The sequence below is a fragment of the Harmonia axyridis genome, chromosome 4 (genome assembly GCF_914767665.1).
Source record: "Harmonia axyridis chromosome 4, icHarAxyr1.1, whole genome shotgun sequence".
NCBI classification, from domain to species: Eukaryota; Metazoa; Arthropoda; class Insecta; order Coleoptera; family Coccinellidae; genus Harmonia; species Harmonia axyridis.
The window spans coordinates 46,008,575-46,030,862 of record NC_059504.1 but is presented as its reverse complement, the minus strand read 5'-3'; the positions used below and the strand labels follow the sequence as shown (position 1 = coordinate 46,030,862).

At 37.7% G+C, this 22,288-nt stretch overlaps 1 protein-coding gene across 1 annotated transcript in view; it reads left to right on the top strand.

Moving 5' to 3' along the window:
- Positions 1 to 22,288, top strand: part of LOC123679163 (division abnormally delayed protein) — a 338,738-nt gene that overhangs the window by 188,287 nt on the left and 128,163 nt on the right. The window contains exon 3 of the mRNA XM_045616589.1: positions 9,780 to 10,546. Coding sequence (XP_045472545.1) covers positions 9,780 to 10,546 — 767 coding nt within the window. The remainder of the gene's footprint in view (positions 1 to 9,779; positions 10,547 to 22,288) is intronic.

Below are 22,288 nucleotides of genomic sequence, written 5' to 3'. Positions count from 1 at the left end.
TTACTGCCTCACTTCCACAAATCTCTTGTACAGAGCATTTTTCGCGTTGGCTAGCGATGGCGATGCAATCCGTCACCAGGTGATCCGGAGTTTCTTCCTTCTCCCCGCATAATCTACACTCGTTTTTTTTTTACTAGACTCATTCTCATGATGAACTTTCCGAGGCGACATTGCCCTTTAAGGAATCCAGTGAGGAGGTGTAGCATATTCCTGATAAAATCCAGAGACTTCTAAGATCTCGCATAATCAAAGTTTCGAAAAAACCTAGAAGGATCTCGCCAGAGTGTTTCATTTTGGTTTTTTCCTTCTCCTGAAATTCTTTCTTGAAGGTACATTTACCTATACTGCATAAAGGTTCTCGGCCAATGATTTATGCTCTTTTCCTGGCGAGTGTTATGGCCTTTTCTTAAGATGACAATATCGTTGCCGAAACGTTCATCAAACGCTTGCTTGAAGATTCTGTCGATTAGAGTGTGGTATGAAATACAATTTCTGTATGTCAAAAATGCTAATTGAAGAATCATGTAGACAGTAGTATGGTTACTTCTTTCAAGTTTAATACCAAGTCCAGAGTTGATTCCAATTATCCCATTATTACTAACAGTTTCCCAACAACATCCTGTTCTGATATTGTCCCAAAATTCCATAGAGCACTAGTTGAATAAGAGCCCATGGACTGATGGACAGCTGATAGTTTTTTATGCAATATCTCTAATACTCTAATAGAGCCAAGTAAAAATATTCACTAGAAATTCAGATCACAGTTGCATTGTGGCTGCTCACTCATAAGGCTGAACTCGAACATTGTCTGGCAGTAGATTTCCTCTGTAATGCGAATTCTATGGAATGAGAAAATAATTTTGATAGTTGCCCAAGGAATATTCAATATGAATTTTAGCTTTCACTTATGAAGTAATTGGGTCCCATTGTATGCATCTACTATATCACCCGCCAACTGCCAAATCCACGATGATCAATTTTTTTTTGGTGGACATTTCTACTTGACGGCAAATTGTGTATAAAAACTTTCAGCTTTTATACCATGACGTAAATCAGGCGTCAACAGCTCTTAGACTAAAGGATGTAGCCACTAAAATCTCCGTTCTTCTTTGTACCCCAATTCAGGATAAAAATCCAAGAGGATTACAAAGAAGCACTTCCTCTTGTGGATCGATAAACTGACCTCGTTACGAGAAAAATTATTAGATCGGAATTACTCGGCCAATCCACCGGAAGAAAATTAGAGAAAATTTAACGAGGCCCCAAAGTCCCAGGGTGAAATTAAGGGCGGAGAGGCGACGCCTGAAATATAATTACTGGATTCGTCATATTTCACGACGGTTCCGGATAAAACCAACGGAAGAAAGATGAATTATGGGGGGGTAACTGGGTGTAAAACCTTCCAAGGAACGATCAGGAGGTTATATGGGTCAATAAACATCACTTAGGACGCCGTCCCTGGGAGTTTAAAGAATATCTTCTCTGCCTTCTCTGTAATAGGGATGTTACGTCGTATAATAAAATCAAATGAATTAAGGTATTTGCACAATAAAGGCCGTTTTTGAAATACTAAAATAGCATTTTCATTATCTTATTTCTCGAATTCAATTCAATATTAATTAATTAATTTTCTCTTCGGCGAGACCTGTTGGAAGTGGAGTTCCACAGGGTTCTGTTTTGGGTCCACTATTTTTCTCCTCTACATCTCTGATTTACCCAAGATCTTCAACTCTCAGTGTTCCCAATTTGCCGACGATACCCAATTATTCGGTAACCCCAACGTGGCAGCTTATCTGATTCAGGAAGACCTGGAGAAATTGAACCGTTGGTGCCAAGAGTGGAAGTTGCCTCTCAACTACTAGAAGTGTGTTGTTCTGCACTTGGGTGCTCGCGATCCCCGTCGTCAGTACTATATGAACAACAACCCCATCGCTACTTGTACTAGTCATGCTGACCTTGGTGTAATTGTGACAGAGAATCTAAGCTGGTCCGACCACATTGTTCAGGCTGTAAACAAGGCCAAAAGAACTTCATTCATGGTGCAGAAAGCTTTTGGTAGATGTGATCCCTCCACGTGTGCTATCCTTTACAAACTTTACGTGAGACCCATACTGGAGTTTGCTGGCCCTGTGTGGGGTCCATCATTGAGTAGAGACTCGGCATTGTTGGAGAACGTCCAGCGATGGGTAACTCGTTTGCCCTACGGAATCTTACGTCCCAGTTATGGTGAAAGACTGTCAATCATGAATTTGTCCACGTTTAATGACAGGAGGCTGCGTGGTGATCTCATCATAGCTTTCCGTGATCTCCACAACTTTCTCGGAGTTGACCTCAGTGGTCTCTTCAAGTTGAACCTGGACTACCGTCTGCGAGGTCACGCTTACAAGCTGAGGAAGGAGAGTTTCAAGACATCGCAAAGACAGTTCTTCATCACAAACCGCGTGTTTTCCGTTTGGAACTCTTTACCTTCATCGGTGGTGAACTCAGTTTCTGTGGACTCTTTCAAGAATAACTATAACACCTGGTTTCGTCGCGAGTGAGTGATACTTGTGGAGCTTTGAATTACTCCTTCTTTTGTAATGCATTTTTTTTAAGTTTCAGTGTATTTTTTCATATATTTAATTTTGTGAGTTTATAGGCTTGGTCACAACTCTTTACCTTATAATAATAATAATAAATGATAATGAAATTCATTTGAATTGTGTTAATTCTTATCGACTAGCACGTGACTGCGAACGCCAATCAGGGCAATTTGACGTCATAGCACTGAAACGTTTAGAACATAGACAAACAAATCTTATCTAGAACTAGGTTATTTGTGGTTTAGAACGTCATATGATATAATCAAACCAACTTGACTGTCAATATCAGCTGATATTAGTTCAGGCTGACAGACCGTTAGCACGTGGTGATCATAGATAAACTAGTTAGTTTGTCTATGGTGGTGACTCTTTTATGCAGTGACGTCCCCATAATAGCGTGACAAAATGGAGCGTTTCAGCAGGAATTTTGAAAATTTTTTTTTGTTTACGTATTTTTTATTGGTACTTTCTATATTTTTCCATGAAAATATTTTTTTTCGTGTTAAGATAGGGATTATATATAAATTAAAAGCAATTTAAAAATATAGGTAATATCCTTATTCTGAAGCTCCCTGTAGGAGACGTAACGGCAGGAATGGAGTTTGTTGCTTCTTTGTGAAGGGGGGGAATTTATTATTGTTCGGAGACAGAATGAATTGAGCTATCGGGAGACAATGGAAGGAATCTCGGGAGGATTTCTGGAAGAGCTTCGGCACAATGGCCGGCGTTTTTATTAAAAGATGTTGATCTTGCGTCGCTTATAAATTGCTGGAGTCTCGTTGGAGAATTGAAAAATTCGAGATGAGCAATGGAGGGGGCCATAAGGTTTTATTCGCTTGTTTATTCTACAATTTACGCCCTAAGCTATCAAAGCCTGCTTTTCTTTCAGGAAGGTTATCCATTCTTACACAGATTGTCACTCAGAGTTGCTCAAAGTTCAGATTGCATAAGCTTCATGATCTTTCGACTTGAAGGATCTCCTGTTCATTGATGCCTTATATCTCAACAAGGAATCTTAATGTGGTGTATAGTTTTCGAGTTTATAAAATTCCAAAATCATTCTGTCAATTAGTTTGACACAAAACCTCGTAGTATTTTACTTCCTGAAATTCCTTTGGTCTTTTTTTGGTTAATCAGGGGGAAAACTCATGGATGAGTCGAACAGAACGAATCGCCAATCCTGACTATTTAATCCTGAGGGATCAAAACTCTGTTTCTAAATCACTTCAACAAACTTGTAAACAGAAGTTCAATCAAAACAGCAACAACTACAAAACCTATTCAAACAAAATTTCAATTGAAATTTGTCGCTATCAGTGAATTTAAAAGGTCATAAATCAAGAAATTAAAATGAAGAAAATATTGACCAAACTATACAATATAACATAATGATTAGACTTTTTGATTTCAAAACCTAAGTTCTGCATTATATTTTCATTCGCGAAATACTAGATCGAATATTTTGAGGATTGAAATCTCTCAGTGTGGTATTCAATTTCATTCATTGTCTTAATTTGATGAGGGTAGGATCCCCGATCATAACTGTAAGTATCCAATCCTCTAATATTGATATTGGAAACCCTCAAAATTAATATCGAGACAATATAATTGACATGACCAAACACTTTGATAAGAAACATGACAGGGGCGTTTACACTCCCTTGCTTCGAAGCTTTGCAAGACGTCGTTTGTAATTCACAAGCGACATTCATGGCGTTAATTACTGTTTTCGTGTCGAGATCTTTCAGGCCGTCCCTTAACAAAGTCTCGTCCCATTGTCACCCCTTCGATTGGATTTATTAACTGCAAGCATTGGACCCACCCTCTACCCTTTTTCAAAGAAGGTTCAAATAAACCAAATAATGTATACAATATAGAGTATAACGAACACTGAGAGAAATCCATATTTTTTTATTAATAAAACACTTATTTGGAGGTTATTTATTCAAAACTATTACAGCAGATTTTCATTTAATATATACATTAATAGTTAAATTATGCATTCAAAAAAGTTCATAATTAGAGAATAAAATATTTGTTTACAAGGTATTTGTTGATATTTAATATATTTCGGTTATAAATAATTTATATGAACTTACGTTATCTCCACAAATAACATAAATTCATTGTCAACAAATTTTCAACTGGTAGTTAACGAACATTTGCTATTTATGAATAAACTCTTACAAGACTTCAATAATTTATTCACTCCGAATATAGGATTTATTAATAATTAACAAACTAACATAATTCTAGCGATCCAATCTGTGGAAAAGTTTAAGGACACATCCCTCAAAGAGAAGCGCATCTCCTTGAAGAATCTGTCCATGAACTTTTCCTTTGATTTGAATTTCCTTCTTAAACATAAAATTCTATGGGCTTATTGAACGCCGCTTAGCACTTCTGTACTGAATTTTGGGTTTAGATCATTTGTACCTGCTTAGATATTAGCATAGTAAAAGGAAAGGATTCCTTATACTATGATATTAGTGATGTTGGCAGAACAGTGGTTAGAGTGAACAGATTCAATCAAAATGACTAGGGTTTAAACCCGGATACCCTCAATATGAACTCTAAAAAATTACCTAGTTTGGCAAACGGTTCTTCTCAGGCCCTAACAATCGGATAATAGAAACAACCAAAATAATTATCTAAGGAATACGAAATATTATTTTCATTCAGCATGGATACATATTACATTATTATAAATAAGGTTTATTAATGATTATCAATGATATATCAACCTCAACTATATTTATTTCCTTCAAATGGATATTTCTTCAGCATCATTAATATAAGTTACGCGTTAATTAATGAAGTGTAATAATAAATGATGATTATTGGTGGGATTTCAAATAAATTATTTATTTCCATGAAACTAATATTTGTTTGTCCATATATCCAATGAATGATTCATTAACTATAATGCATTTTCGATAATATTAAATAAACACTTCTCCCAGTGAAGGGAGAGACCAGTGATATACCTTAATAACTGTTATTACTCAAAATGCAGTTATCCCAATGAAGTCTTGAGTTCCACATGGGTGTGTTTTTGGCCGTATAGGTTTGAAATTCAAAATCGTTGATCGAAATATCAACGGAGTTTCGAAAAATACACAGCATAACTACAAAAATCTGAGCATATATTCAGCACAATATCGATGAAAAATCCAAATGCAGTTATCTCAATAAAGTTGGGAGTTTCACATGGGTGTGTTTTTGGACGTATAGGTTTGAAATTCGAAATCGCTGATGGAATATCAACGGAATTTGGAAAAATACAAAGTAAAACTACACAAATCTGATAGTATACTCAGCACAGGATCGATGGTAATCGTCAGGATTGGTGACATTCCACCAACTCTAAACATCGACCGCCATTCTGGAAGAACACCAATTAACTCCGCAACTCCTGCAGCAAACAACTTAATCATATTCCTCTTTGTTCGAGAATCTCCACGCTAGATAAAGCGATATGATATTTCACGGCATCCTCAAAGCTCTCTAATATCCATCGTTCCTCTGAACCTTAATTAGCCAATTTAACAGCTCCGCTGATGGCAACTATCAAATTGCATCGAGCGGTGGCGAATGCAGCTGCAAAATGCAAACTTTACTGGCTGCCGTAGATGAATATCTTATTTAGCATAACTCCGAGTTATTGTCGGAATATTTTGATTATCTAATCTAAAAATGAGGAAAACACTGAAGCATTCCAGCAGTCATTTATTTCTCTAATTCTGTGGTTATTCCGTTCATTCTTCCACATCTTATAGAACAAAATCGTGCGAGAATATATCAGAAACGCACAGTTTTCATGGTTATATTTTATTATTCTATGTTGGTACTCCGAACTTTCCGCTACGGCTTTATCTGTCAATTCATCAATTTGCCTTAAAGAAATCAGTTCTGCCACCCAACATTTTTCAATGCAAAAATCACTAAATTATATTTCTGGAAATATTTCATCAATTTCAATGAAAATGCAATGAATTAGAGAAAATAATGTATAATACTCTTACAGAAGGCTCATTCTACCACTCGTTCATTCCAAAACTCGCCACTTCGTGGCTCGTTTTTGAATTTTGAACTCGTGGAAGAATATCAATGCCTTCTGCAGTTGTATTATAACTAACTATTATGCGTCAATTTTGCAAGGATGCAATTGGCGCATGAACGAATGAGCACTCTAAAGCTCCTAATTTCACGTATGTGCTTTCATCATTTCTTTTAGATATTCTGCTTGAAATTTCTTCGATTCTGGCGGAGTTAACAACACAAAATCTCATCATGAAATTTTACATAAGGCTTGAAATGCTCATTTCATATTCTATTGCAAAATCTTGAATTATTGAGATATGCTGTCACTAAGATGCTTTCCGAATTTGTTTTCTCGATATTTTGACCGTATTTTTGTATGGTTTTGATTATGCTGTTCTCGAACTATCATATTTATTAGACTGAATGAACTTGGTAAGCAATCACCGAACAAAATACTTCAAACTTTGATTCTGTTACCATTTACTTATACGTATTTATCACTTCAATAACTACAGAGTGTACAGTGCATCCCATTTTGGGTGAGACAGCCAGATTTCTCGCTTGTTATTTAAGATAGAGCCTTGCGGTTTTCACGTTCCTGTCCTACTTTTTCGTGAAACTCAAGTTGGTCTAATCAGATTGTGCATAACTGTTTCCGTTCAAAATATACAGGGTGATTTTGGAAATTGATACTTTTCGGACCTCTTCTTTATCTCCGGAATTATTAGAAATAATGCTGAGGTAGAAACTACGTCTGAATCAGAATTCTGCGTAGAATCCAGTGGCGTACTCAATTTTTTTTTTCGGGGTATGGTTTTGAAGTTTCAACACAAACTTATGTTTTTTTTTTTAAGGAACACCATGCATATTATTACTTCGTTGAACTCATTATTTTTTTCCCTTCAAAATGATATATGACACTATGTAGGTAGGATGTTCAGTAATGGTAAAAAAACACTTAAACATCAAATAATGATGATTTTTTGTTAATGGGCAATGGATTTCCCATAGAAAAGAAGAGTCAATAATGATAACAATAATTTATAGCGATGACAGCTAGATCAGATTGGATTTTTTCCCTCCAATGCCTACTTGATAAAACAATGCTCCCAAATGCATAGTAGCCATAATAACAACAAGGATGTTTGTGTCATCAATGACCTACTACTTTTAAAAATCGAAAGTAATAATCCTCTCATTGAAACATAGAAAATTCATGGCCCATTTACAAAAAATCATCATTATTTGACGTTTTAGTGTTTTTTTAACATTTCTGAACATCCTACCTACATAGTATCATATATCATTTTGAAGGGAAAAAAATAACAAATTCAACGAAGTAATGATATATAGGGTGTTCCATTAAAAAAAATCTAGGTTTGTGTTGAATCTTCAAAACCATACCCCGAAAAAAAATATTGAGTACGCCACTGGATTCTACGCAGAATTCTGATTCAGACGTAGTTTTCAGCTCAGCATTATTTTCAATAATTTCGGAGATAAAGGATGGGTCCGAAAAGTATCAATTTCCAAAATCACCCTGTATCTTTTGAACGGAAACAGTTATGCAGAATCTGATTAGACCAACTTGAGTTTCACGAAAAAGTAGGACAGGAACGTGAAAACCGCAAGGCTCTATCTTAAATAACAAGCGAGAAACCTGGCCGTCTCACCCAAAATGGGATGCACTGTACAGAGTGATCCACCGCGATGGTTATTATCAATTATTATCATAATTGTATGTTGAAAATTAACATGTTGGGGTTTAAGACAATGATCTCCCTAGAATATTTTCAGATCTCTACAACTTGAAAATCTTGAGTGTTGATGAATTAGAGTTGTCCAAGTCTAATAGGCCATCGCGGTGAATCGCTCTGTATAAATGAAACTCCATAACCCTGTAAATTGAAGTACAACTTTTTTGAAATGTCGAGATGCGATTATGACTTGATATCCAAAAAGTTTTTCTCTGGTTCTCTCATTTTGGTCGAACGTTTGATTCAACGATTTTCCAACCCTTAATCAATTAATTTAACAGTTTATCGCAACTGTCGACTAGCATCGAGCTGCGGTAGAATGCAGCTGCAAATTGGAACTATACACAAGCTCTGTCGATAAATAAAACGCGACAGTACTTTAAATCAGCTTGCTTATAACAGTTAGATATAAGTTCGCCTATTCGGGTCACACAATATCTCTCCTATTAATAATGTCGGAGTGTATGGGAAAAGTACAAACGAATGATCGGTGCCAGTTTTATGGGGAATGTTAACACGGTTTATCGAATGGCCATAATAACCTGTGGTGCTGTTTGTCCGAGACAAGGCGCATATAGAATTATGGGAATATATACAAGCCCGTATATGCATAATACGAGGTTTTATGCTACGATTTTACTGCCATCAGGTGATTGTTAAAGGAATTTCTGAGAAAGGAACTTTTGAAGTTTTTTACGTCTTCACCTGTCATGGACTCCAGCTTCACTCTATGGTCTATAAAATATTTAAGTCTCTCTGATACTTTGTTTATCCCCTCAAAAGTAATCGAAGCTGGATGCTGAGAAAAAAATCGTCACTATTTTTTTTCACACTTAGCATTGCAACAAACAATCCATTGTACCTATAAAGAACTTCGAAATAGCCTTGAATTTTCAGAATAATTTGTAAATACAATTGAATGACCTAGAGAAATATGTTAATGTCGGTAGCGAAGTTGGTGAGAGCACTGGACTGGTGATTCGGAGGTTGCGGGTTCGATTCTCGCTCGAGGAGGTACTTTTTTCGGAATTAAAAAATGTCTTTTAGCCATCATATTCTATGCTATTACAATTGAATGACATCAGATACCTGTTAATAACCCCTCAAAATGTATCGATCTATGTAAATAAGAAAACTCATTATGGAGACAATTGTGACTTTCACCACACACTAATAAATAATTGAAAACAAAGGGCAGCTCCAATAATTCCATTACATATTATTGCATAATGATTGAATAAAGAATTTTGTTTTTTTAATTGAAAATAGTTGTTCAAACAGGTTTCAATTTCTCATGTCAGTTCAATCAGCCTCATATTGTGCAAATGATTTCTATCATATAAATTCGCACTACCGCTTTGTTTATCTTCTTTAACCTGTTTCTCTTTCTTCACAGACCACATGCAGCAGCTGACGCAACAATCCGAAAACAAGACGTTGCTCCTCTTTGCCAACGTGTACCGAAGGATGTCGGTGTATTCCAAGGCGCCCATAGAGTCCTTCTACTCCGACATCAGGAAAGCGCTGATGGTTAACATCACCAACGGCGAGATAATTCTCCCCAACCTGGACATCCAAAACAGCGCCGCCACCTTCTTCACCGACCTCTTTCCCCTGGTGTACCTCCACACCTTGTCCAACACGGAGACCCTCAAGGACTTCAGCCTGGACTACAAATCCTGTCTCAAAGAGTCCACCAAGGACATCCTACCCTTCGGGGATATACCTAAGCAAATAGCGCAGACCCTCGCGAAGAGTCTGGACGCCACGCAGATCCTCTTCCAGGCCTTCGCAGTGGGCCTGGAGGTGCTCAACGTCACTGACGTGGTGCTGGTCAACGAGAACGGCCGCAACAACGGGCAGTGTCATGATGCCCTGGTGAAGCTGACGTATTGCCCCAGGTGTTTGGGGTTGGTGAAAGATGTAAAGCCTTGCTCGGGGTACTGTTTGAACGTGTTGAGAGGATGCTTGACTTCCTACGTCGCCGAACTGGACTCTCCTTGGAACAGCTACGTGGAGAGCATCGAAAAGCTGGTGAACGCTATGAAGCATCACAATAACGAGGTGGGAGTGAACGCTGATGGTATCATTAGGGAGTTGGATAATAGGATATCGGAGGCCATTATGCATGCCATGACGAAGGGACAGGAGATAGACAGCAAGGTACGTGGCGATTTGTTTCCTAGTTTTTGAAATATTTCAGATGTATCAATTTATGGCTTTATTGACTTTGTCATTATTTTGGATTTTTTCTCGAATCTTCATGAGATTTTGCCTAGTTATTTCATCTAGTTTTATCAATTTGAATTAAAAATATCCGAATTATAATTTCACTAAGAAATTTGGGAGTCACTTGGGACATCTTCAGGAATTTGTTACACTCATTATTTTTTGCTATGCAGTTCATAAGTCTTTATTCAGATTGAACTAACTGGAATCGACTAGAACAAATCTATGGGAGATATGATCGAGTATCGAAGAAAAACAGAGCATATGAGCACCGGCATAAAAAACACCATTTCTTTGTCGATCGTGCAGTAGCATTCGATAGCATTTTTGAGATATCAAACATGAGATCTTTCGGCAAAATAAATTGCATCATCATTGAAATTTAGAAAAATAAATAAATCAATACGTGAATTACAAGATGATAATTCAAGTGTGGATAATTTTTTCTAGAAAACTATAATTGATGAATAAGTATAATGTAACTTTCTACCTTGATAGCAAATGAAGTATTTATATATTAATCGTATATTTCAATTTTTCCCTTCAAAGTTCAGTGTTGTTATCTTCTTTCCTATTCGATTTATTCTTTCGTGGTGGTCTAGGCTCTGTTTTTAACCCTACCCATTCATACAAACCCAAGTAGGCCGTAGATACTGTTAATGAAACCGACAACATCCTTCAGAGCCTTGGCTGTTACCTCTTGAGTATCCAGGACTGACTTAGGCCGGTCAACCCCAGATAATTGTACAACATATATTTAGCTGTTTCTTTCTTCGTTCCACCCGGCCTGCAAATATGATCAGCTGACTTTCCCATGTGGTACAAAAGATATTTGCACCGACAATGGCCAATCAGCAGTCTCACCATTACCTGAAGCTCGTAGCAGCTTCTGGTATAGATCGGTGACAACACCACAAATTTCATTACCTGAGCAAGACGAGGAGTGTTCCTCTAAAAGGTTATTCTGTTGTCCAACTTCCATTGTTGGACTGCTGCCTTAAATTGTTTTTTTCCAAGACCACAACAAGACCAACCTGGTGTTGACCTTGATCCCTTTTTCTTAAGTTCGTCAGCTCTTTCTTTTCCTTCAATACTTATAGTAGAGTTACTTTATTGCCTCTGGCCAGTTGCTTCATGGTATTGCAGCACTTTCATGTCAGCACAGACTCCTTGCTATTTGATTCCAGGGACCTCAAATTAGCCTGGCTAAAAGTAGTGATAGAAATATGCGCTCTTTTGAGGTTTCTTTTATGACATTTCTCTAACCATTATGATTTTCAAATGGCAGATTGTGTAGGTACCCCATTTCGACTTGTGAGTGTCTTCATATGACACTACTTTCGTCTAGATTTGATTGTGATTTCGTTCAAATATCCTCTTTCTATCCAATCATATTTTGAGGAAGCTTCTTTCAACGAAAGTGTCTCTTATACTCTCAAACCAACCTTGATCGAGCAGATATCAGTATTCAAACACCCTGACGCCCTTCTCGCGTAAAATATACACTCTAACAAGTTGACAACAAATTTACAACTTCGGTCCGAGAGCATGAAGCGTCTCCAAGGCAGCCTCTGAATACGTAACGCGCTTCCAGAGGCCAGGTGTCGCTGAAACTTCCCACACTGGAACCTCGGTATATGAATTATGTAACGGGGGTATGTATTCGCATCGACATACCCGCCGATCAGACATACCGTTCTGAATTAATATGACTAGGAGTAATCCGAGTGCCTCATGCAAATCAATCCCTGCTATCTGATGCATCCCACCTCCAGCAGTCGTCAGGAATGTTAGGAGTCTTTACGAACGACGTATTATGCTGCAGGTTCGTGAAATTGCGGGTAGCTTCTTTGGACAAAAGGCGATAAGACTATAATTCGCAAGAATTCGTCCCCTGCAGATATAAATCTGTATAAGTTAAAGTCGGTGTGTTTGTTGTTTAAAGCTCTTAATGTTTGTTAGTTTTTGTCTTCTTTTTGGTTCAAGAAATATGACAAAGATTAGAATGATTGTTGAAATTTGAATATCTGAGAACATGAGGTCCCAAATAACGTCCAAATGTAAGTTCTTAATTCGATTATATATCCTTGGAATTTCGAATTGTTGAGTGCCTTCAGACGAAGATTTAAAACATGAAGAGTTTTCTCAATAAGAGGTTTCATTTTGAATATCCTGCTATCTAGGTAGCTGCCACTTTTGAAGCTGCCACCTTCTCACGCTTGATAAGTAACAACTACGGTATTACTGAAAACACACTTCCACAACGCAATAAAATTATTGAAATTCACTACAAAATAGAGAAAACTAAAGCACTTCTGGGTCGTCGTGAAGCACCCTATCGACCGGCAATAGTAAAACAAGTGTTGCAACTTCATTTGCGAAGTCTGCACACTTCATGAAACTCGTTGAAGGTTATATGTTATAGAAACCAAATGAAAAACATTGGTTCGCCATTCAAAGCTTTTTGGAAAAAATCAGATTGCTCAAGTTACTTCGAAGCCCATCAATCAGCGAGTATATTGCAATTTAGAAATAGCTCCACTTCAGATAATTTTCTCCAATAATCCTCTAAAGTAAACTTTACGATGATAGCCCTTTAATTGGAGGCGTAGGAAAGGACCCTCTGTTTCTCGAAGTGCCGAAAACTAATCATAACATCTTTCAGAGCTTCACTTTGCAATTCCCCCTTCTCCTGTCACCCCTAACAACATTGATAACCGGAAAATCTCAATTATTTCAGGCGTATCCGGCAAGCTTCAACCCTTTCCTGATTTCTCATGGGCAAACCACGTCGACGTTCAATTTCAAGGGGAGATTTCATGGGTTCGACCCGTTGAGGCCCCTTATTTATATTCTTTCTCTAATGATAGAAGATAATTGTATATTTACTTTTCTCTATTTCAATATCGTAATGAGTTCATTACAGTTCTAAAAACAGTGCTGCAATGAACTCATTACAGTATCGTTTTCGGTTAAATATTTCGTTGTGTGGTTGTCTATGCTGACAATCCTATCAAATTTCAACAAACGTCAATAATTGTCAATATAATATAATTGGGATATATTGAAATGACTTGCAACATCACGAATTTAATGCGTAATTGTAAATTATTTCAAAATTTGAAACGTACGATTCATTTCCAAATTCCGTAATCTGTCAATTTCCGTAACAGTCACACCAACAAACAAAACTGCCGCATTTGGAGTGAAGCTAATCCTCAAGTGTATGTCGAAACACCGTTACATCCAGAAAAACTGACTGTTTGGTGCGCTTTATGGGTTGATGGAATCATTGGTCCGTACTTCTTCAAAAACGATGATGGCCAGAACGTTACCGTCAATGGTGATCGGTATAGAGCCATGATTACTAACTTTTTCATTTCGGAATTGAACAACCATGATGTCCAGGAGCTGTGGTTCCAACAAGACGGCGCAACATGTCACACAGCTCGTGCCACAATCGATTTATTGAAAGACACGTTTGGTGATCGCCTAATTTCACGTTTTGGACCTGTGAATTGGCCTCCAAGATCTTGTGATTTAACACCGCTAGACTTCTCTCTGTGGAGCTATGTAAAGTCATTGGTCTATGCGGATAAGCCACAAACCCTTGACCATTTGGAAGACAATATCCGCCGTGTTATTGCCGATATACGGCCACAAATGTTGGAAAAAGTCATCGAAAACTGAACGTCCAGATTGGACTACATCCGAGCCAGCCGTGGCGGTCGTATGTCAGAAATCATATTCAAAATGTAATGCCACAAGATTATCTTGCGGATAAATAAAATTCATGTCAATCGAATAATCCATCGTTGTTTTATTGCAATATAAAGTTCTATAGCTCTATAGCTCTAAAAAAAACACCCTTTACATATCACCACATTTTTTTTATTTCTTCAGTCGCAAATTAAAAATATTTACCCTATTCCCTGTATATTATTGTTTGAGGAAATTATGTGAAAACCACATCAAAATCGGTGATTTGTAAGAAGAAATATCTGTAATTTTATTTTGAACTGAGCAGCCACGTGGTGGTATTCCCTCTTAAGGATTGGTGCTTATTAATCCGCAGACTTCTCCCGAGTACTTTTGCAGATTACCAAACATTAAATTCTTCTGAATTCTTGTGGTAACGCTAATATGCGCCGACGCCTTGTAATATTGAGAAATAGACATTTCAAAAATTTTTCATACACAGGATCGGTGTAGTTTAGGTTAGATCCCCAAAATTCATAAGCGTCAATCAGCCGTATCTCCCACAGAAGAGAATACTCCCGCCCCGTAAATCTGACAAAACGGAATGAAACAATCGAGATCCCATCTCGAAGGACCAGAGCAGCGTAATAGCCACCACCAAAAGCGAACGTAAGTAATACCGGCATTTTCCTTAATTGCGCGCATTACTTTCAATTGATCCCGGCGAGGCGAGCGAACGACCGGCGCGACCCGAGGTAACTTCGCGGAAACACAAGTAGTCGATTACTCGGCCCATAAATCGCCGATTCCTCCCGGACCGTAAGGCAGCCGTAATTGCGTTACTTCAAGGTGGCATCCGAAAGATTTCGCGCCGGAGAAATATGGCCGAGGCCGGGGATTATGAGCGGCGAATATTTTACGTTGCTTAAACGACTTAGGCGTGCGAACGCGAAATTTCGCAACGAATCGGCTGTTTTCTTCAAGAATCGTAACCGTGGCGAATACGAGATGGTAACTGAAGAAACGGGCAAGTGTACATGTTCGGATTGATAGCGCAATTAAAGCTAGCTGTCAAATTAAACCCGCTCAAATTGCTAAGCTGCAAAATTTGTAAATACAGCCAGAGACTAAATTCAGAAAATACGCCAATATGTTGCGAGGCAATAAGGACCATGGCATCAGAAATCCACGATTGGAAACCAAATACCTTCAGGACGACGTAAGGCCTCTAGAAGAATGGTGCAGTAAATGGCTAATGAAAATAAGCCTCTTGTCACGGAGGTTCAGGGGGAATCCCAAGTGAAGTAAAGGGTGTTTTTTTTTAGAGCTATAGAACTTTAAATTGCAATAAAACAACGATGGATTATTCGATTGACATGAATTTTATTTATCCGCAAGATAATCTTGTGGCATTACATTTTAAATATGATTTCTGGCATATGACCGCCACGGCTGGCTCGGATGTAGTCCAATCTGGACGTCCAATTTTCGATGACTCTTTCCAACATTTGTGGCCGTATATCGGCAATAACACGGCGAATGTTGTCTTCCAAATGGTCAAGGGTTTGTGGCTTTTCCGCATAGACCAATGAGTTTACATAGCCCCACAGAAAGTAGTCTAGCGGTGTTAAATCACAAGATCTTGGAGGCCAATTCACATATCCAAATCGTGAAATTAGGCGGTCACTAAACGTGTTTTTCAATAAATCGATTGTGGCACAAGCTGTGTGACATGTTGCGCCGTCTTGTTGAAACCACAGCTCCTGGACATCATGGTTGTTCAATTCAGGAATGAAAAAGTTAGTAATCATGGCTCTATACCGATCACCATTGACTGTAACGTTCTGGCCATCATCGTTTTTGAAGAAGTACGGGCCAATGATTGCACCAGCCCATAAAGCGCACCAAACAGTCAGTTTTTCTGGATGTAACGGTGTTTCGACATACACTTGAGGATTAGCTTCACTCCAAATGCGGCAGTTTTGTTTGTTGACGTAGCCATTTAACCAGAAGTGCGTTTCATCGCTAAACAAAATTCGCTTATGAAAATCGGGAACAACGGCAATCTCATTTTGGGTCCATTCGACGAATCTACGCCTTACTTGATGATCGTTTGGCTGAATTTGATGAATTGCCAAACGAAACTGAGAATAAATCACTTGACAGCTGTTAAATCGGTCGCCATCTTGAACAGTAATGCCAACTTAAAGTTATATACCTCGAAAAAAAACACCCTTTACATCATTTATCTCATAAATATAAAACTTCAGAGAATTGTATGGTGTATCCTTGTGAAGGTTTATGATTAGTTGTAATATCAAAATAGAATCTTGAAAATTTATGGCGCACTCACCAGTTTGTCGCGTTGTTTTTTTCGGTGTTGAATTAAATTACATAGTTATATTTGAAATGATCGTCAAAAAAGTTGTTCAATGAAATTTCAATCTTGTACAACTTGAAGTCGTCTGGAATTAATAAGGCAATTCTAAATCGCAATCCATCTATCAAGAGTGAAGTGTAATGGACCAATATGCTTTCCCTGTGGCACCCCCGAAGTCGGCATTGTAGGAGAGACCGTTACATTTATTTCACTCGGAAAATTCCCTTGGAGGAACGAGCATGCATCGGCCTCGTAAAGGGCGCCATAACCGCCGATTTCCCTCAATATTTTCAACTATCCCATTTCTGGTCGAGACTCGCCCCACCATTCCCGGAACCCAATTGCTTCATTAACTCAGGTCGAGTCGAACATTAGAAAAAAAAAACACCGTCTGGAACGGCTCGTACGAAACATATTTCAATAACGCGAACGTCTGAAAAAAGCGCCGCGACGGCCCATTTTCTCGGGCGAGGAGCTGTAACGAGTTCCCGGCCATTACAACTTTGTGCTCGGGACCGTGTAGCGTGAAAAACTGATATAGGAGGAAATATAAGGAAAACGCTAATGATTTTCTGGGAAAGTCGCAGCGGCGATACTTGCAACTTCAACAATTACCGGCATTCGTTGCCATTATGAATACGGGTCGGGGGTACGGAGGCGGCACGAGAAGTTTTCAGACGAACAAAAAAAAAGAAGGACGAGATTGTTTCCGTTTGAAAGAACGACTCACTTCACGAATATAGTGCAATTCTATCTAGATTATTTTTTTTCCTTCAGATGACAATAATAAAGAAGTAACGGATGTTTTTTTCGAGTTATATAACTTTAAGTTGGCATTACTGTTCAAGATGGCGACCGATTCAACAGCTGTCAAGTGATTTATTCTCAGTTTGGTTTGGCAATTCATCATCAATAAACTCACGCCTGAACAACGCTTGCAAATAGTGCAATTTTATTTCGAAAATAATGGTTCTGTGCGGAATACGTATCGCGCACTACGTCCATTTTATTTTGTTTAGCGATGAAGCGCACTTCTGGTTGAATGGCTACGTCAACAAACAAAACTGCCGCATTTGGAGTAAAGCTAATCCTTAAGTGTATGTCGAAACACCGTTACATCCAGAAAAACTGACTGTTTGGTGCGCTTTATGGGCTGGTGGAATCATTGGTCCGTACTTCTTCAAAAACGATGATGGCCAGAACGTTACAGTCAATGGTGATCGGTATAGAGCCATGATTACTAACTTTTTCATTCCTGAATTGAACAATCATGATGTCCAGGAGCTGTGGTTCCAACAAGACGGCGCAACATGTCACACAGCTCGTGCCACAATCGATTTATTGAAAGACACGTTTGGTGACCGCCTTATTTCACGTTTTGGACCTGTGAGTTGGCCTCCAAGATGTTTTGATTTAACACCGCTAGACTTCTTTCTGTGGGGATATGTAAAGTCATTGGTCTATGCGGATAAGCCACAAACCCTTGTTCATTTGGAAGACAACATTCGCCTTGTTATTGCCGATATACGGCCACAAATGTTGGAAAATGTCATCGAAAATTGGACGTCCAGATTGGACTACATCCGAGCCAGCCGTGGCGGTCATATGCCAGAAATCATATTTAAAATGTAATGGTACAAGATTATCTTGCGGATAATATGGTTTATTTTTAATCTTGTTTTATTCTTCAAGATCTTAGCAGCAATGTTTGGATTAGTGATTTTTTTTCGAAACAGAAACCATGATAGGTATAGCAAAAAAAATTAAACAGTCACTTTTCAGAAATGCCCTATTCCTCGAGAATGAAGTAAGGTATTAACGATATGATATCTTATTATTTCGAAAAAAGAGATCGGGAATCCTTGAAGATTTTTTCTCTCAGTCTTATAGTTCTGGAGATTCTCTCAGTGAGCATCGAATTTGGGACACCCTGCATACCAGATGTTCCTAAAATGGGGTAACAATAACCTGAATAAAAACTGGAGCCTACTCCACTCGACAAAACAGATAGAACTATTAAGTTTTCCATAATATTTAATCGCCAATCCGCACGAAGCACGAGACTACCTCAATCATGAAATCATAAATTCCAAACCGATGTTCCCCCGTTCCCGACCATAAAAGTTTGTTTTTCCTTTCGTGTCGAACGAGGAAAGTCGGAAAACTCGGTCGTGAAGCCTGCCTCGATCCGTAACGAACAGACGTGGTACTACTATTTATGAAATCAACGTTTTATTCCCTTCGTGTTAATGCTGAGAGTTCGGAGGAGACTTGCAGGGTTCCGCATATTAATTCCGGTCGTATCCCGGAATGTTGGAAAGGGTAGGTTAGTCTGGAGAGTTTGATCCGGAAGAATGAGCTCCGGATGACACTCGAAAGAGAGGTTCGAGTGGTTCTTGTTCTTCTGAATGCAGATGGTTTTAATGGGGAATTTTGGGGCTAGCTGGGCTGGTATGCTGTAGGTATTTTAATCTGGAGTAATGAAATGCAACAAAATTCATTTGCACAATAGTTATTTGCACTGAAGGGAGGCAAGTGATAATTATCAAATGAGGGCGTAGTTTGAAGTGTGAGATACTTGCCTCCTGAGTTGTGCATTATATTCTCTCCACTACCAATTTTGATTTCAAATTAATATTATTTGATGAATTTACTTCCAATGAAATTATGATTTACTTTGAGATACTAACTTTTTCGTCTGTCAAACAAAGTGTTTCCCAAAAATACATTCCCTTTTCTAAAATGAGATCCAAAGAAGATGAAATTCAAGGAACACCAAGAGCTACATATGATTTCCTTTTACCGTAGAAGTTTGAGAAACGTTAAAAACAGCATATAAGTGTTTTGAAATCAATTCAACCTCAATATCGGAAACAACAATGCTGGCATGTTTCATGGAAAAGAGCCAAATGTTAATTTCTGAAGAATTTCTGACTAAAACTAACAACCATTTTACTCATCTGATAGGATCCTGGCCGACATAAGTTCAACTCAATTTTATCAAGTGTCCATCTTCTGAGATTTTCAATTCTTTTCAGCTCAGTCAGAAATGCAGATTTTCTAGGGTTCATATATTAATATCATCTCAAAGATAATTCAATAATATATTCTTTAATGCAAACCTTTGATTGAAATGTTCGTCGTAATGGCTAGCACTTACATTATATCATCACGTCTATCGAGAATTACAGAGAGCTACACTTGAATGAATGATGAATGAATGAATTAATCATTATGATCTTGCAATCCAACGCCTTCCTTGTGGAAAAATTCTCGTCATAACTTTGACTTCAACATTTGAATGAAATTCCTTTCTTGGAACATTTTTCAAAGTCCCGTGAACAAATCGTACCATTCAAGGTAGGATCTGCAGAAAATGGCGAGCAATTTGAAGGAAATTGGGTCAGAGTCGGCCAAAATTTTCCTTGAGAACTTCGAGTGGTCAGAGAAGATAATTATGGTACAATTTTGTACCTTATTATCTTCTATCTATCTTCATATTAGCAACGAGTTATTAGTAACTCGTTGCTATTTCGTTTTCAGTGAACTAAATTAACATTTATGTATATCCAATAGACAAAACTTCAATCCATCCATATTTTCTTTTCATACCTTGCTTCCAAAGACTCTACGTCAGTGCTTTTTTCTATATCCTGCTTGAATTTTTTATAGTTCTGACGACGTAGAACGTTTTTCATTGTTTCAACGAATAACGATAATTCAAGACTGAAAAGGGGAATTAAAAGGAAGAGGTTCTGGCATAAGTGGATCCCCTCCTCAAAAGCATTAACATTCGAAATATTTTTCCGTAAGATGTTTCCTTTCCTTTCCGAGATTTTTGACTCATTCAACTAGAAAAAATCACCCGGCATAAATTTCATTTATATTTTACAGTTTGTTGGATTATAAACAATATAGTTTTTTTTCTTTTCAGGTGAGTTCAAACATAACTGATTGTCCTATTCGTAAGTATTGAAGTGTAAAAGACATATAAGTAAAATCACACGGTATACACACAAAATCTCAAAAGAAACGCTTTTATCACTATGGTTCCAATTATGCAATGTGCTTCAAATTATGCATAGAAATGCAACATTTTGTGGAAATAGTTATTTGTTTTACTAGGCAGCAAAGCAGAAGATTGGGTGATAGTTCAGGAATTCAGTCAAGGCAGTATAATTTTTTCATCAATTGTTTATAATAATATATGCAGGATATTGTTTTCGCAAATCATTACAATTCTCACAATCTTTTTTTTTTCTTATAGTGATTAACTTGAATCGAAACGAAATTTGATAGAAATCGCAATTGTTAGAATAGTTGGTTGTTATGGAAATGTATATGTCCCTAATAATTATAGTTTGACAACTTATGAAATATCTGATAGTTTTTCGAAAATGTATCGGATATATTTATATTATGGACAGTTTTGGCGACCTAGAACTACTTACTCTTCCAGAAATAAGCGAGGTGGCAAAAATATTGATTGTCAGAAAATGTCGAATGTTTTCTTCCCATTGAGAATAATCATTTTGCTGCCTAGACAGGAAAGTTGTTACTTTGCCGATTGATATATGTCTGCAAAATTAATATTTTCTGTCAATTTATGAACCTCGGCATTCGAGATCTAGAAATACCCTGAAAATTTCAAGATTTTAGGACTCTTCGATTGTTATCGTCTCTACGGTGGGTTGGATGAACAGAATTGAATTTTAGGAATCCTTATCGTTTGAGACCATTCCCATCTCGAAATTGGAAAATTACATTGGGACGAAAATTTGTTCGAAGAATGGAAAATCCTCATTGGCTGATTCGATGCTATTTCCACCTTTCCTTTGGCAAGTACGTGTTGTAGCACTTGTAGTCTGTGGACAAATCTTAGCAAAGAGCGCCTTATCTTACGCGTTTTACAACACACACGGATTTTAACACCTTGACGTGACGACGTGAATTTTTATTCTTCGAGATGAGCTCGGATTTTATCTCGCGTCTAAGCTTCGGCCAGACTTTGATATTGTTCTCTGGGGCAAGATGAGACTCGGTTGTGGGAAAAATCAATATTTGAACAGCGCCGAGCCGTCTCCGTTGTCGTGTATTCGGTCCAGATCACGGTGTTCATTCACGGAATCTAATATTATAGAAGATTACATTACACATCAGTGTATATAACGTTGTACAACGTGATACGGCCAATTGTTTTAGTAGAGGGTTATGTAGGATTGAAAAGAATATTAACCTGGTTTGATATTCCGGTATAAGATTCCGGAATCACATTTAAAATTCTAGTGCTATCACTATTTGGAATCATTCTTTGAATCTCCATTTGTTTCTAAGATTTAAATATTTTAAGGAAAATGTTGTCGAGCAAGAATATCTGTATTTTGTTCCACTTTGGATACGAACAATTCTCACCACACCTAAAACTCTTTCAAAAAATTATAGGGAGTTTATTTATAAAAGGCAAAATATTTATACAATATTATTAATACATAGGCGTAGAACTTTGCTTTCGCCGTTTTTTTCCCGAAATTCGAGGCTTTATTGCAAAAACTGGTTATACATATGATATCAAGTCACTACTATTTGGAATCATTAAT